This window comes from Pelophylax lessonae, assembly GCF_965119305.1.
Source record: "Pelophylax lessonae genome assembly, chromosome: 3".
In the NCBI taxonomy this organism is placed as follows: domain Eukaryota; kingdom Metazoa; phylum Chordata; class Amphibia; order Anura; family Ranidae; genus Pelophylax; species Pelophylax lessonae.
This window is the reverse complement of record NC_138770.1, coordinates 536240728-536257056: the sequence shown is the minus strand read 5'-3', so window position 1 is coordinate 536257056 and position 16329 is coordinate 536240728. Positions and strand designations below refer to the sequence as shown.

At 41.0% G+C, this 16329-nt stretch overlaps 1 protein-coding gene across 1 annotated transcript in view; it reads left to right on the top strand.

Annotated features, from left to right (window-relative positions):
* Window positions 1-3659: 3659 nt before the first annotated feature.
* The window catches only part of NOX3 (NADPH oxidase 3), a gene marked incomplete at both ends in the record, with an annotated part of 71489 nt that continues 58819 nt past the window's right edge, over window positions 3660-16329 (top strand). The window contains 2 exons of the mRNA XM_082252329.1: window positions 3660-3704; window positions 4720-4815. Coding sequence (XP_082108455.1) covers window positions 3660-3704; window positions 4720-4815 — 141 coding nt within the window. The remainder of the gene's footprint in view (window positions 3705-4719; window positions 4816-16329) is intronic.

The window sequence follows — 16329 nt, the reverse complement described above, 5'->3', positions numbered from 1 at the left end:
ACCACTGCCTTGCTAAAGGAGCTGAGGGTAAAGGTGATGGACTGGCCAAGCATGCTCAATAGAATCAGAGGAAGGGTAAAGGTGCAACAACTTACCCATAACCCTTACAATGTAATAGGACTTTTAAGGACGTGGGGCCATCACAATAGATGAGCACTACAACATAGGTTCAATTTTATAATAAAAACATGTTTATTCCATATACAAAGTTAAAAAACACTTGAAATGAGATACATGAACAGGAATTGCATAAATTGCATCAGCTCAATATATTCTAGGATTGTACATTTGTTAAGAAACCTATTTAGACAGTCCAGATAGGTTAAAAGTACTATTACATTGTAAGGGTTATGGGTAAGTTGTTGCCCCTTCACCCTTCCTCTGATTTTATTGTGCAAATTTAATCTATGGATGTGGATGTGGCGAGCCATTCCTAGAACTGATATATTTAATTGTATATAGAACCGGCCAAGCATGTCTCTAGACCTAAACCCTATTAAGCATCTGTGGGGATTCCTCAAACGGAAGGTGAAGGAACGCAAGGTCTCTAGAATCCACCAGCTCCGTGATGTGATCATGGAGAAGTGGAAGAGGACTCCAGTGGCAACCTGTGAAGCTCTGGTGAACTCCATGCCCAAAAGGGTTAAAAGGGCTGGAAATAATGGTGGCCACACAAAATATTGACACTTTGGGCCCAATTTAGACATTTCCACTTAGGGTTGTACTCACTTTTGTTGCCAGAGGTTTAGACAATAATGACTGTGTGTTGAGTTATTTTGAGGGGACAGCACATTTACATCGTTATGCAAGCTGTACACTCACCACTTTACATTGTAGCAAAGTGTTATTTCTTCAGTGTTGTCACATGAAAAGAATATACAATATTTACAAAAATGTGAGGGGTGTACTCACTTTTGTGAGATACTGTACAAGTTACCACTCACCAGATGCTGTTGATCCTCCTTACCATACGGCATTAGGATCAAGAAGGCTTGGTAGGTCCTTTGACCCAAGAGGTATATTCCAATTAATCGTGCAATACCCCTCACTGACCGAATCTAATACTCCAGATGGGATTATTCATGCAGAAAAAAGGAACGGAGAGCGGACTCCACATAGTGTAAAAATGTAAAGCCTTTTTCGAAAGCCCATGCCTGACCCAGCTATTGTGGTGAGAGGTGCCTTATGGTCACATTGGATATATGATGGTGGTAGCTCTACCAACACTCAGAGGTTCTATACAAGTGTACATTTACATGTTTCTGCATACTAAAATATACTGAACAAAATTATGAAAGCAACACTTTTGTTTTTGCCCCCATTTTTCAGGAGCTGAACTCAAAGATCTAAGATTTTTTTCTATGTATACAAAAGGCCTATTTCTCTCAAATATTGTTCACAAATCTGTCTAAATCTGTGTTAGTAAGCACTTCTCCATTGCCGAGATAATTCATCCACCTCACAGGTGCGGCATATCAAGATACTGATTAGACAGTATTGCACAGGTGTGCCTTAGGCTGGCCACAATAAAAGGACACTCTAAAATGTGCAGTTTTATCACACAGCACAATGCCACAGATGTTGCAAGTTTTAAGGGAGCGTGAAATTGCCACGCTGACTGCAGGAATGTCCACCAGAGCTGTTGCCCGTGAATTGAATGTTTGTTTCTCTACCATAAGCCATCTCCAAAGGCGTTTCAGAGAATTTGGCAGTACATCCAACCATGTATGTATAATATATAACCGCGCTAAACCACAAAAATTCAATATGTGAGGAATTGAATTAAATCAGAGCTACAGCTACAGTGGGAAAGACCAAAGTAATAAAAAAAGAAAGGTAAAGCTGCGCTAAATGATATATGTAATAAAACAAATATAGTGAATGATATCTCGAGGAGATATCAAATACAAAACAATGTGATATCAAATATAATCATGTGATCATGCAATTGAATAAATAAATAAAAAGTGATCATATCAATAAACCACAAAGTCCATTGAAAATTAAATGAATAAAGTCCAAAGATGTGTATAGTGGTGCTCGAGAACAAAATCCTCCACCGCTAAATAATACTTTCACTGTGTTGAAAAATAAATCACGCTACTGTACAAATAAACATTTATTAAAAAAGGTAAAACACTCACATGTATGAGGACGCGTTTCGCCATAGATGACGGAAGACGTCATATATGACGAAACGCGTCGGGAAGGCGTGCTGACGTCACCACGTGATACCCGGAAGTCGGGCGGCTGTGTGTTTTCTGGATCCTGCCGATAAGCGCTGTTTTGTTCTCATACATGTGAGTGTTTTACCTTTTTAATAAATATTTATTTGTACATACTTCACTATGGTGGCTATTATTCTTTTATGAACACTGCTGGATTGTGGATTGTCTGTGTCCGATTGCTGCAGTGTCCACCATCCGGCTGATCTGAGCGGAGCCATCGCGCTGCTCCTAGTGGAGGTGTCAAGGGTCCCGGTTGAGCTGGTTGAGTTACTCTCTTGAGTCCTATATGCCCGAATACAATGTATTTCTGGTAAGCGCAGTAGCATGATTTATTTCTCAACACGGTGAAAGTATTATTTAGCGTTGGAGGATTTTGTTCTCGAGCACCACTATACACATCTTTGGACTTTATTAATTTAATTTTCAATGGACTTTGGGGTTTATTGATATGATCACTTTTTATTTATTTATTCAATTGCATGATCACATGATTATATTTGATATCACATTGTTTTGTATTTTATATCTCTTTGAGATATCATTCACTGTATTTGTTTTATTACATATATCATTTAGCGCAGCTTTACCTTTCTTTTTTTAGTACATCCAACCGGCCTCACAACCGCAGACCACGTGTAACCACACGGACCTCCACATCCAGCATCCTCACCTCCAAGAACATCTGAGACCAGCCACCCAGACAGCTGCTGCAACAATCGGTTTGCATAACCAAAGAATTTCTGCACAAACTGTCAGAAACCATCTCAGGGAAGCTCATCTGCATGCTCGTCGTCCTCATCGGGGTCTCAACCTGACTGCAGTTCATCATCGTAACCAATGTGAGTGGGCAAATGCTCACAGTTAATGGCGTCTGGCACTTTGGAGAGGTGTTCTCTTCACTAATGAATCCCAGTTTTCTTAGATCTTTGAGTTCAGCTCATGAAAAATGGGGGCAAAATCAAATTTTGCGTTTATAATTTTGTTCAGTATATTTTCAGATGAATATGTTTTTTAATTACACAATATTCAATTATATTTTTTCTAATAATTTACAAGCATTGCTGACAAAATGGTCCGTATAATGCAAAAGTAGCCTGATAATTGATTGCTTATTTCTGGATAAATTTTACATTGATCATGTGCATGTAAAGCTAATTAAAAACAAGCCAAGATTGCTTTATGGACATTGAATGAACAAAACATCTTATTTACTCAAGAGAATGACATAGGACATAGACTACCTTTATGAGTGTGTTCGTCATGTGATTCTGACAGGCTGGTGATGGCCTTTTGGCAGATAAGTTTTAATTAGAAAATTCCAAGGAGAAATGTTTCAGTTCAGAGCAGCGGAACTGAGCCAGGGCAGACACTAGGTGCTAAAAGGTCTTTCACCTTTATATTACCACTACAGTAGAGCAGCTATATCCTGAGATGGGCTATTGGATTTTCAGTGAAACCACAACTTTTGTGACTATTGTAAGTATATGTAATAGTAAATGTTATATTTATATATTTTCTTGAAAAGGCTGAGAATTTATTGATTTGGTAATTATAGAAAACTGGCAACAGAAAATTTGCATGCACTCATAGATTAGCAATTCCTAGCTGCTGATATTTATTACGGTTAAAACTGTGATTTTTGCTAAAGAAGCTGTATTGTTTATGGTGACAAGGGATTTATATTATTGCTGTCCTAAAATTATTAAGCTCCTTATTCACGCTGGGTGGTGCTGTCATATTCTTTGGCTTCTACAAACAACAAATCATTTCACCATTAAGTAGCTGCTACTGAATTAAGAGACTAGAAGAAAGTTTAAATATTTCATAGTGCACATAAAAATGTGCTTGCCTTATTATGTTCTTCTTGGTATGAAACTTTGTCTTGTTACATAAGCACTAGCAGATGATCATAAGCTGCAAAGTTACATTTCAAAGAGATTAAATGTGCACTCATGGTATGGTTCATTATTGATTGCTTGGTGAAGAGTTTTTTGGTAATGGAGCTATGCACACTGCAGAGCTCTGCTTGGTGTAGTAGTGCAGTTCTGCATAATAGCATGCATCTTGATTTAATTTTATAGGTATATTGGCTTTTTTAGAATGTATGCATTTGTTATCAAATATAGACTGTTGATATCTGTTCATGTTGATCTGTTCAGGTGATAATGTTTCTCCAAAACAGAAAGACATTTAGGGGTTGATTTACTAAAACTGGAGAGTGCAAAACCTGTTGTAGCTGTGCATGGTAGCCAATCAGCTTCTAACTTCAGCTTGTTCGGTTAGGCTTTGACCAAATAAAACTTGGAAGCAGATTGGTTTCTTTGCAGAGCTGCACCAAATTTTGCACCCCCCAGTATTAGTAAATCATCCCCTTAGTTAGTTGGCATTTTTATTTATTTTTTGTTATATAACTGTATGTTTTATATATGTTTCATATTTTAATGTATTACATAATGTTAAACATAGGGCCCATTCTTAATTTTGGTTGCAGGTAATTTGGCTGGGATTAAATATATACATGTTTACAGACACCTTTATATGGTATGACAATGCTGATCCCTACTACTATACTCGAATTATCCTGGGTGTAAGTATGAAGTATTTTTTTACAAATATGTTGTTAGTAATAAAATGGTGTTTGGCTGGCATGTCTCCCAGTATAGCATGCAAGTGTAGCCATCCTAATGCAGTCCTCAAAACACGTTTTAATAGACGGGCAAAACCATCTTCATGGATTCAACTGATAACAGTGCAAACTTCCAGTGGTGAAACTAAATATTCGTAAAACAGTCGGGTGGAAAACATTTTCACTCAATTTCAGTGGTTTTCAGTTCTTAAAGCAGACTTTTTTTCAGATCATGGGATATTTTATAGACATCTGTGGGGAAAAAAGATACGCTATTATTTTGTTCCCTTTGTTATGAATACTTTAGAAATCTTTCAAAGGAAATACATTATGATTTGGCACAATCTCTCTACAAAATAGAATGTGCTGGGCTATTTTCATCATTGTCAGCATATAACAAAAATGAAAGGCGCAATTGAATTGTTATAAACAGCTACAAACTGATATTTCCCTTAAAAATACTTTTGATTCCAATGTGTTGTATGCTGCAGTGATAGAATTGTTAAAATGTATGTGATATGAAAATAATAGGAAAATGATTATCTTCCTGAACTAGGAATTTTATAGGATATTATTTTATTTCTGTGTAATGTGCTTAATAATCATGATATACTGAAGCAAAGAATTGTAATAGACCACCGCTGTATGCTTGCTTTCTACTCTGATGACAACTGAATCCATAAGGTCTTGATTGGGCACGTTTGTTATACACTGACCTGCGCCAGCTGCTGAATAATACATTGGACATCATCACACCCCCTGTTCGGTTCGCACCAGAACATCTCGAACAGGGAAAAAGTTCTAGCGAATATACAAACTCTATTAAGGTCTATGGGACACGAACATGAAAAATCAGAAGTCCTCATTTTAAAGGCTTATATGTAAGTTATTGTCATAAAAAGTGTATGGGGACCCGGGTACTGTACTGATGACGCAGTTGCCTGCGAAACATGTAGGCGGAGCTTCAGCACGGTTCAACGTCACAAGCTGGAAGTGCTTTACTGCTACAGTGGTTTTATTGATTCAAGGCTGTTTTATGATGATGTATCTGGTGAGTGCATTTTACTTTCAATAAATATACACCTGTGAAAACGTACTTCACCTTGGTCTTCCCCCTGTTTTTTAACTTTTGGGAGTGACTGTGCCTGGCTACTTCTACTTTGGGATCCGACATTTGAATTGGGAGCACCTATTGGAAGGCTTTCAGGGTCGATTATCAAGCTTTATAACAACAAGCGTTGTGTGACCATTGTGAGAGCGGTGGTCATACCCATCTGGTAAGAGGCCAGCAGGCTACTTTGTGTGTGGTGGAGGTCTTCACTGTCTCTGTGATTTCATAGACGGATTGTCACACATTAAGGGTGTTGTCGGTGGACTATACAACTCATTTCAACAGTTTGAAGTGGACTTTCATATATTCATTTACACCATATGTTATTCTATGAGCGCTGCATTTTTGTCTATACTGTACTGGGGGATAGTTTTTTACAGGAGTGATTTTAATAATGCTTAAATTGAGACAAAAAAAATAAAAGGGGATTATTGAAAACAACAAAAATTGAGTGCAGCAATACTGACATTTCTAAAGGAAAAAATTTCAAAAACCTGCTTGCGGCTGTAATGTATTGTCTGCTCCCGGCAATACAAATAAAAAAAAATGAAAAAAATGGCTTAGGGTCCCCCAGCCAGTCCATACCCGGCCCTTCGGGTCTGGTGTAGATTTTAAGGGAAATTCCACACAAATTAAAAAAAAAAAAGATCCAGATCCATACCAGACCCTTATCCGAGCATGCAGCCTGGCAGGCCAGGATAGGGGGGGGATGAGCGAGTGCCCAACCATACCAGGCCGCTTGCCCTCAACATGGGGAGGGTGATTTGGGGTGCCCCCAAAAGTACCTTGTCCCCATGTTGATGGGGGCAAGGGCCTCTTCCCAACAACCCTGGGCTGTGGTTGTGGGGGTCTGCTGGTGGGGGGCTTATCAGAATCTGGAAGCCCCCTTTAACAAGGGGGCCCCCAGATCCTGGCACCCCCTATGTTAATGGGTATCAGGTACATCGTTCACTTTTTTGGTGAATGGGTAGGTGTACTATGTACCCGATTTCACTCACATGGGGGGCGGGATCTGGGGGCCCCCTTGTTAAAGGGGGCCTCTAGATTTCCGATAAGCCCCCACCCGCAGACCCCACAACCACAGCCCAGGGTTGTTGGGAAGAGGCCCTTGTCTTAAATATGGCAGTTGTCGCTCAAACAGAAAGGGATCTACTTAGGCAGAGAATCTGACATGTACATGTAAATAATGGCACTCACAATTATTCATGAACATCTTCCTAAATACCCCACACTCATGCTCAAAAATATATCCATGCCTGTTCAAGCACAAGGAAGAGATTTACAGGTGCAAAACATTTTGTAATACAGTAATGTGGGCAGAAATATGCCACAGCTGGGGCACCAGGCATGGCCATACACCTGTAAGGGTCCTTTCACATGGGCTTTCTGCCCGGTGTATTCTGTTTTGCTCAGTGGGGATCAATCCGCCAATCACCGCTAAGCAGGTGGATGACATGTACGTCTCCACTTACTTTGCAGAGACAGACCTGTCAGATCCCCGCTCTCCTCAATGGGAGATCAGATCAAAACAGACCGCCTGTCTGTTTTCATCCGATCCTATCTGATCCGATCCTCCAGACAGATGGAAAATAGGGTTTCCATCCATCTGGATTCCACGGACAGGATTGTGGGGGTCACCGCTGACTTCCGCTGCTCCATAGGGGTGCATGGACCATCCGATCAGGTCTGCCTGAAAAACTGACAGGTGGACCTGATCCGAAAGCCTATGTGAAAGGGGCCTAATTGTATCTATTTACAGGGGCCTTTGTTAATGAAAGCTTTAATATTCAATAACAGTGTTCTTTTGTATGTAATTGGCTTGTAAGCCTGTAGCCGCATCTTTTTCAGAAGATGCTCTGAAATTAGCATCCTTTCTTTATCAGCTGGACATCGCTCTTGCATTGACCATTTAAAAAATAAAATACAAGCAGTTGTAATGCTTTAACATTTTTTACAGGTTACTAGATTTAGAGTTACAGAGTTAGGTCTAGAACTAGAATTATTGCTCTCTCTATAACGTTTGGGGTGATGCCTCCCATGTGTGGTGCTAACACTGTTTACATATGCAGGCGTGACCTTTAATTTTTTGTATTATTTTTATTTTTTACACTGTCCCATGTAATAGAAATAAGGCATGATAGGTCCTCTTTATGGAGACATCTGGGTTCTATAAGACCCTGTAAAGCAAGGGTCTTCAAACTATGGCCATCCAGCTGTTCAGGAACTACAATACCCATCATGTCTAGTCATGTCTGTGAATGTCAGAGTTTTACAATGCCTTGTGGGATGTGTAGTTATGCAACAGCTGGAGGGTCGTAGTTTGAGGATCCCTGCTGTAAAGCATGAGATTAAAAAAAAATCTATCTCTGATTTCCAGTGAAAACAATTTACGTCTGCCAGAGCTGGAAGTGACGTCATGACGTTGCTTCCAGCCTTCCAGAACCATAGAGATGGCCAGGGACCATCAGTTCCATGGCCAGCTCTGTGGTAACCTGGCACCGCTGCCAGATCAGATGCCTGGTTCTCTAATCACTCAGGAGAGCCTGGAGGGGTGCTGTGGGTGGAGGGAGGTGGAGGGCAATATATTTCCCTCACTTTGGGGAGATTTCCTTTTACTTCCTGTTGAGAAGCTGGTACAGAAATTGAAGGGAAATCCTCTCAATATGGTACAGACGGCAAAAAAGAACCCACCAGGGTTTATACAAATCTATACTAAAATACCTCACTGGTATATTACACTAACCAATCTTGTTAAATTAGATACTACTATTTTCTCAGCTTGCTGCTTTGCTTGCATTGAGTCAGACACAGAGAATTGCTAGAAACCCCACAGGAAAATATTATAAAAAAAAAACATTCAAATACAAAGATTCAGTCCGCTGACTTGTTTTTGTTGTTTTATTGGGCAAATCAACTTAGGAAATAGGGATTATGGGATGCCCAACTTGACTTGAAGAACAATAAATTAGGACAACTTCCTTCTCTATGTACACTGCAAACATGATAAATCCTGGACTGCATTCCCTCTGGAACAGCAACAGTCTTTCAGGAATTAGCAAGGAAAATTCCCCTTGTAGGAGCCATGTGTCCCCTGGTTAGAATTTTAGCAAAGTCCCAACTTGTAGGAGCTCTATGTCCCCTCTCTTGAAAATACCAGCCCACCTGCCTGCTTGGTGAAATGATCAAGGAAAGGGGTTGGGTGTTAGCTTGTTGGCAGTGTCCCAGATAGCTTGCAAAATATTGCATCAAGCAGCTCTCTCCCTTTTAGGCCCTGGGGGTGTAGAGGTACTCACACTGTTTCTGGAAATCTTGCTGCTTCAGAAGACACTACTGCTCAGGCCCCCTGCTGTCCAGGTCTTGCCATGCAAGCCAGGCTGTAGGGTAGTGGAGATCTCTCTGTTCTTCTTTTTTCTTTCCTCAGCTCCCAGTCTGGAGGCAGAGCCCCCCTCAACCATGGGGTCCCCTTCCAGGCTACACAACAAAGCTTCCTCACTCCATCTTTCACCTGACTTCCCCGCTGATCAGGCTCCACAATATATTTGGGCTGACCCAGCTGCCCTGCCAGGCCCCCTGGCCGCTTCCTGCTTCCATCCAGCAACACAGTCCATGCTCATGGTTGACACAATACCAGGACCATCTTGAGAGACACCATTGCTGACAAATATATATATATATATATATATATATATATATATATATATTGTGGGATTGATTAGCTCGGTGGTAGGCGTGGATGACCCCTTGGGGGGATTCGTTACACAGGGAGATAGCCGAGAAGTGGTTGCAAACAAAACAGTTTGTTTATTCTTGCTATTTTCTTCACACAAGTGCAAGCATCAAAAACATCAAAATAAAAATAAAACACAAAATAAAATCCTTGCCACTGTGGGAGGCTACCTTCTCACATACAGGAACCTATCTAATGAAGTCTGTCCCCAACCTACTGTTGGGCAGACTTGGCTGATCATACAGCAGACTCTCAATAGTCCATGTTTTATCTTCACACAACAAATGTCCATTGAACATGTCCCTTTTCCTCTTCACATTGAACATGTCCCTTTGCTTGTCTCTTCACATAACAAACAGTTCATTGATTTCTTCCACATAGAAATAGTTCATTTTCTCACCTTGAGAAGTCTTCAGTCTTAATGAATTTCCCATTCACACAGGAAATGTCCATTGGTTTCTTTTTACATAGAAACGATCCAAGACCTCTCGATGTAGTCTTCACACTTGTTACCCTCCTCAGCGCACATCGCTTCAGGAGGTCTTCCCCATGCTCACACAGCTTTCAGGGGGCACACATCTGACTGTCCTCCTCTCCCCATGCCCACACAGCGTCAGGAGGCAGCAATCCTTAGACTTCCTTTGGACAAATTATAGAGGCCTTCATTTCCTCATTCTGAACAGCTGAATGGTTTTCAACTTCCTGCTGGCTATCTCTGCAGCCAACACCCTATAGTAATTGGTGAACTTTCTAAACCAGGTGGAAATGTATCTCCTGTCTGTGACTACATCCATCCTCTTGTTTCAACCCTCGGGTTGGGACTCAGATTTCCAGACACGCATGTGTCAGGCACTTCTCTTGACTCTCACTGATAAGCCTCCTAGTATCCTCAAGCTTCCGGAGGAAACTGTTTCTGTCATCTTCATTGACAGATTCCTCATAAATGTCACACAGTTTGTCTCTCATCTCATATACACATCCCTCAACTGCATTTTTGGCATTTTTTCGCTCCTTCTCAAGTTTGTCTTGCATACAAGTTTGTCCTATCCGCCATGGAGGACCGTGATCCATAGGCAACTCAATTTTGCTAGTCTTAATGTCTTCAACATTCTTGAGCCGCCTCTCTCTGCAATCAATAAATGTTTTCCACAAAACTTTGAGAACCTCTGCTTCACTTAGCTTTGTTCCAAGTAGGGACTCTTGATGTCCCTCTGTGACTTGAGTTGCCTCTCCATACAGCTGTACACAATCATTGACTCTTTGTTTCTTGAGCTTAGCTTGCTCTAAGATGCTGTGCAGAGGGCCTTCCATTTGCGACAACAGGCGGTCACACATTTCTTTAAAGTGACCCCTGTTCCTTTTTCCAGAGACATCATCAACTTTCCTTCCACCAACACATGGGTCAAAGGCACCAACACAGTCTATTACAGGTTTCTTCAATGCACTTTCTGCTGAACTATTTGACCGCTCAAGGTCACCTAGTTCCTTTTCTCCATCTGAATTCCACATGGAATGCATCTCAAGATCACGATCAAACTTCTGCCACCTGTCTTTCACCAGTTCCATTTTGGAAATATTCCCTGAAAGGCACTTATTCATTTGCTTCACGTTTTCACCAACAGCCTTAGTTTTCTCCACTAGGGGGTGTTTAAGCAACATGTCATCAAATTTCTGATGCTCACTCAGGACAGACCCCAAAACACTGATCCTTTTATAAACTGCATCAGGCACACTATCCCCTCTTTGGGACAGATCCTCTGTTGTCTGTAATTCCTCTTCAAGTTCCTGCAACGGAATCTTCATCTCTTCTACTTGCTGTTCTAAGGCTCGCTTAGACTTTTCTAGCTCCTGAACGCTTTTCACAACATCATCCTTGGAGCTGACCAAATCTTCCATCTCTGTACACAGCTGTTTGTTAACTCTTTCTAGTTCAGCCTTACACTCTAGAGCTTCCTCCAAGGAGCGAGCCAAGAAAAGGGCTTTGCTCTCTTTATCACGCGCCTCCGCTTCTGCACGGTCGCGTTCTTCTGCATATTTTGCAGACACAGTCTTCTCCTCACCAAGCATCTGATCAAACTTCTTTTTCACATCTTCAACACTCTCTGATGAACCAACGCTTTCTTCCTTGCGTTTTTTCATATCTCCTATCTGAGCTTGCAATGTTGCGACTTGCTCTGATAGGTTTTTCTTTGCTTCCTCCTCCTCTTTTAATTGTTCCAGGACACCATTTTTCTCATCTTCCATTTGTTTGAGTTTTGTGCTAAAACTCAGCCTTTGACACCTCTCTTCCTGTAAGAGTTCCTGAGTATCTTGCATCTGCGATTCCAAGATAGAGAAATCTTTGGCAATTTCTCTAGATTTGCTGTCTGCTTGAGAAAGCTGATTTGCGACATTGTCCAACTCAACCTGCAGTCGGTTTGCCTTCTCTGACAGCTTAGCACACAATCGGTCACCTTCTGACACCTTGACTTGCGATTCCTGCAGCTGTGCCTCTACTTTTTTTCTCTTGTGTTTAGAATTTCCTTTTCCCTGCATAAGAGCCTTCACCTCATTGGCTAGTTCCTGGGAATGAGACTGTAATTCGGTCACACAGGCTTCTTTCTCCTTTAGCTGCTGCTGGAAACGTTGGGCTTCATCTTTCCAACTTTCACAGTCTGCACGTAATTCATCTACCACATTGCTAAAAGTGGTGAGCTTATACACAGTACTCAGTAATTTAGCCTCTCTCTCACTTTTCTCCTTGTCGCTGAGAGACAATGTCGTTTTCAGAGCGACATTCTGTTCCTCCACCCCCTGCAGGTCTATTTTTGTAGCTTCCAAAGACTGAAGACTTTTTTTCAGCTTATTACGCAACTCCAACATATCACCCATATTTTGCTCCTGCAAAGTCTTAATTTCAATTTCCTTCTCCATGAGGATGGTATCTTTCTCCATTACAGTCTCTCTGCGTTTTTTGCAACTCGGAAAAAAGAAGAGCAGTGGATTCTTCCCACTGGAACACCTGAGCCTGCACGTTTCTATGCTCCATCCTAAGCAACTCCAGGGAGTGTTCCTTTTCTTCCATTTTCCGTTGCAAGGCATCCAGCTCAGCCCTGCACACATACTCGGTTTCCTCCAAACCGATGACCTCCATTTGCTGCTGGCATCTCTGTTTCCAGCCTGCCATGCTCTCTTGGTGAGCCTTTTGTTGAGCTGCAAAGCTCCGCTGAAAATCCACATTTGCCCCAGTGTTGCTAGGGACAACAACCTCTCTTTTTAGCAGATTCCGTTCAGGCATGGATGGGGCTCGTTCAGACGGTAACATCCCCTCCATCCATAGAATCCGGTCTCTCATTTCAGCTATCTTTGCATCTTTCAGGCGCTTTGATCGCCCCATCTTCAATAACTCCACAATAAATTTTTCACAGTCCAGCAAAAAATTTTGAGACCACCTCTTTCAGGATCTTCTCTCCTGCAACAGTTTGTGCAGTCTCATGCACCAGACAAAGTTCATCAAAAATTTTGAGACCACTGTCTCTTTAAAACACGTTTTTTTCTCTTTCAGGATCTTCTCTCCTGCACACATAGATTGTGCAATCTCATGCACCAGACAAAGTTCATAGAACATATGCACTTCTTTGCAGGGATCTCTGCTTCTGCCCGCATCCTCCACCATATGTGGGATTGATTAGCTTGGTGGTAGGCGTGGATGAGCCGAGAAGTGGTTGCAAACAAAACAGTTTGTTTATCCTTGCTATTTTCTTCACACAAGTGCAAGCATCAAAAACATCAAAATAAAAATAAAACACAAAATAAAATCCTTGCCACTGTGGGCGGCTACCTTCTCACATACAGGAACCTATCTAATGAAGTCTGTCCCCAACCTACTGTTGGGCAGACTTGGCTGATCATACAGCAGACTCTCAATAGTCCATGTTTTATCTTTACACAACAAATGTCCATTGAACATGTCCCTTTTCCTCTTCACATTGAACATGTCCCTGTGCTTGTCTCTTCACATAACAAACAGTTCATTGATTTCTTCCACATAGAAATAGTTCATTTTCTTACCTTGAGAATTCTTCAGTCTTAATGAATTTCCCCTTCACACAGGAAATGTCCATTGGTTTCTTTTTACATAGAAACGATCCAAGACCTCTCGATGTAGTCTTCACACTTGTTACCCTCCTCAGCGCACATCGCTTCAGGAGGTCTTCCCCATGCTCACACAGCTTTCAGGGGGCACACATCTGACTGTCCTCCTCTCCCCATGCCCATACAGCGTCAGGAGGCAGCAATCCTTAGACTTCCTTTGGACAAATTATAGAGGCCTTCATTTCCTCATTTTTTCCCAGATTTACCTGACTTCCTGTCACAATATATATATATATATATATATATATATATATATATATATATATATATATATTCTTGTGTCTATACTTCTTATCTACAGTATCTTGGGAGTTGCTTGTTTTATTCACATTAAACCACCGATTTTAATGCTGCACTTAGTCTGGTGCCCCTCTGTTCCTGCTTTCCCTTACAGGGTCACCTGCTTGACCCTAAGGGTGCTGCCTACAGATGCTAAACCTGGAAACAAACTGTATATGGACTCTCTCCATGGACTGATTCATTAGATTATGCTGTTTTAATCATGTGTTCATTACATATTAGAGTGCTATTGAAACAACCACCCATCATTTAGGATTGTTATTGGTATAATTGAATGTCCTTCTTTATATAGTGGCATCAATCTATGTTTTCAACACATTCCTCTAGCGTCACTGTATACTTTGTTCCTGCCAGGCCTCCGGCCTGGAGATTTGCCAAATTCCCATAAATATTCAGATAAGGACCTCATGGCCTCCACCCACTAGCTTCTAGAAACAATTCCATGCTTCTTGAACCAGGGGGAGGTACAAGAGGCCTGACCTGTAGAGCCCTCCAGCCTGACCTATAGTAATCCCGACCAATTAACCAGACTCACCTAGCTACTGTGAGTCAAAAAACACATTTACCTACACTAATCTGCAAGCTAGGGGATGCTACAATTGAATAGTGCAGAACAATGAAACTTTCAAAATATAAAACTCAGTGCAATAAAGGATCTTACACCAATGAATGGATCATTATTTATTCAACCCTTGTTCCTTCAATAAAAATAAATCCCTTCACATATGTGAATCATAAATATATAAAAGAAAATAAACAAAAGTGCATTAAGTGCAATCAAAACACATGTAAACATGGGATAACATCTACTTTATATTTGTTACATTTTCACATTTGCATAGCATACCTTAAAAAATATTTAAAAATTCCAGCTTATCATTTTTAAATGTTCTCCTCTGGAACCTCCAGCAAGGTAAAAAAAACCTACTAGTTTTCTTTGTTTATGAGGGGACTGGGCAGTTATGTTTGTCATAATTAACACATTACTGTGCTGGCAGATCTTCATTATCAGTTGTAAACTAACACTGAACACTGTCTGTCCTAACAAAGGGTTAAAGATTAAGTAGTCAGGCGTCTTGCATTGTATGCTGATGAGGCCCATCCTGTCCTTAGCACAGACTCACTCTGAAACAGTTCAAAAATACCCGCAACCAGTCATTAACCACTTGCCGACCGCTCACTGTGCTACTACTGCAGCACAGTGGCTCCCCTGGGTCCAGCGACGTAGACCTACGTCGCTGGACTCCTAGACGTCTCGGCGGCGCGTGCCGCCAGAGGCTCGCTCCCGCTGTGTTTAGACACATCGGGAGTCGGCCCGGAGGAGGAGAGGCGGCGATCACTGTCTCTCTTCCCCGATCATCTGGGAAAGTGTGAGAAGATCCGCCCGCTTGTGTAAACAAAGGACCGCGCAATTGTTCATTAAATAACGCAGTGCCGAATTGCAAAATATGATCTGGTCAGGAAGGGGGTAAAAACTTTCGGTCTTAAAGTGGATAAAAATACGCTCATTGAGAATTTTTTTGTCAAAGACATGTAGCTATATACATTTTGGCCTAAATATTTGACAAAAATTTAATATATTGGATATTTTTTAACAGTCCAAGTAGAAAATGTCAATTTTTCGCAAAATTTTTGCTCTTTTTTTATTATCGCAAAAAATAAAAAGCACAGAGGTGACCAAATACCACCAAAAGAAAGCTCTGTTTGTGGGAAAAAAAGGACATAAGTTTAGTTTGGGTATAGCTTTGCATGACCGCGCAATTGTCAGTTAAAATCGTGCAGTGCCAAGTTAAAAAAAGTGGCCTGGTCATTGAGCAGCAAAATCTTCCGGGGCTAAAGTGGTTAAACCTTCTTCTGAGAAATGTTCAAAATGTAAGAAATATTTTTTTAAATTATTTTTAGGTATGCTTTGTGTATGGGACCACATAACAAACATATAGTGGGTTTTTCACATTTGACTGCAAAAAATGGAATGTGGTATCCAATAGCAACTGCTATTACAAAGAAAACGCAGTCCAAATTAGTGCAAATTTCAGTGCTGTACTCAGTATAAACTATTAATCCACACAATGTTGAGTCCAACAGCAGCCCCTGAACATCCACCAAAAATATAAACCATGACGCAGCAGAGATTTTCCAGGTGATCCTTTATTCGCTCACTGCCCTCTTAGTTTGTATCATCTCACTAAATACAGATGACCTT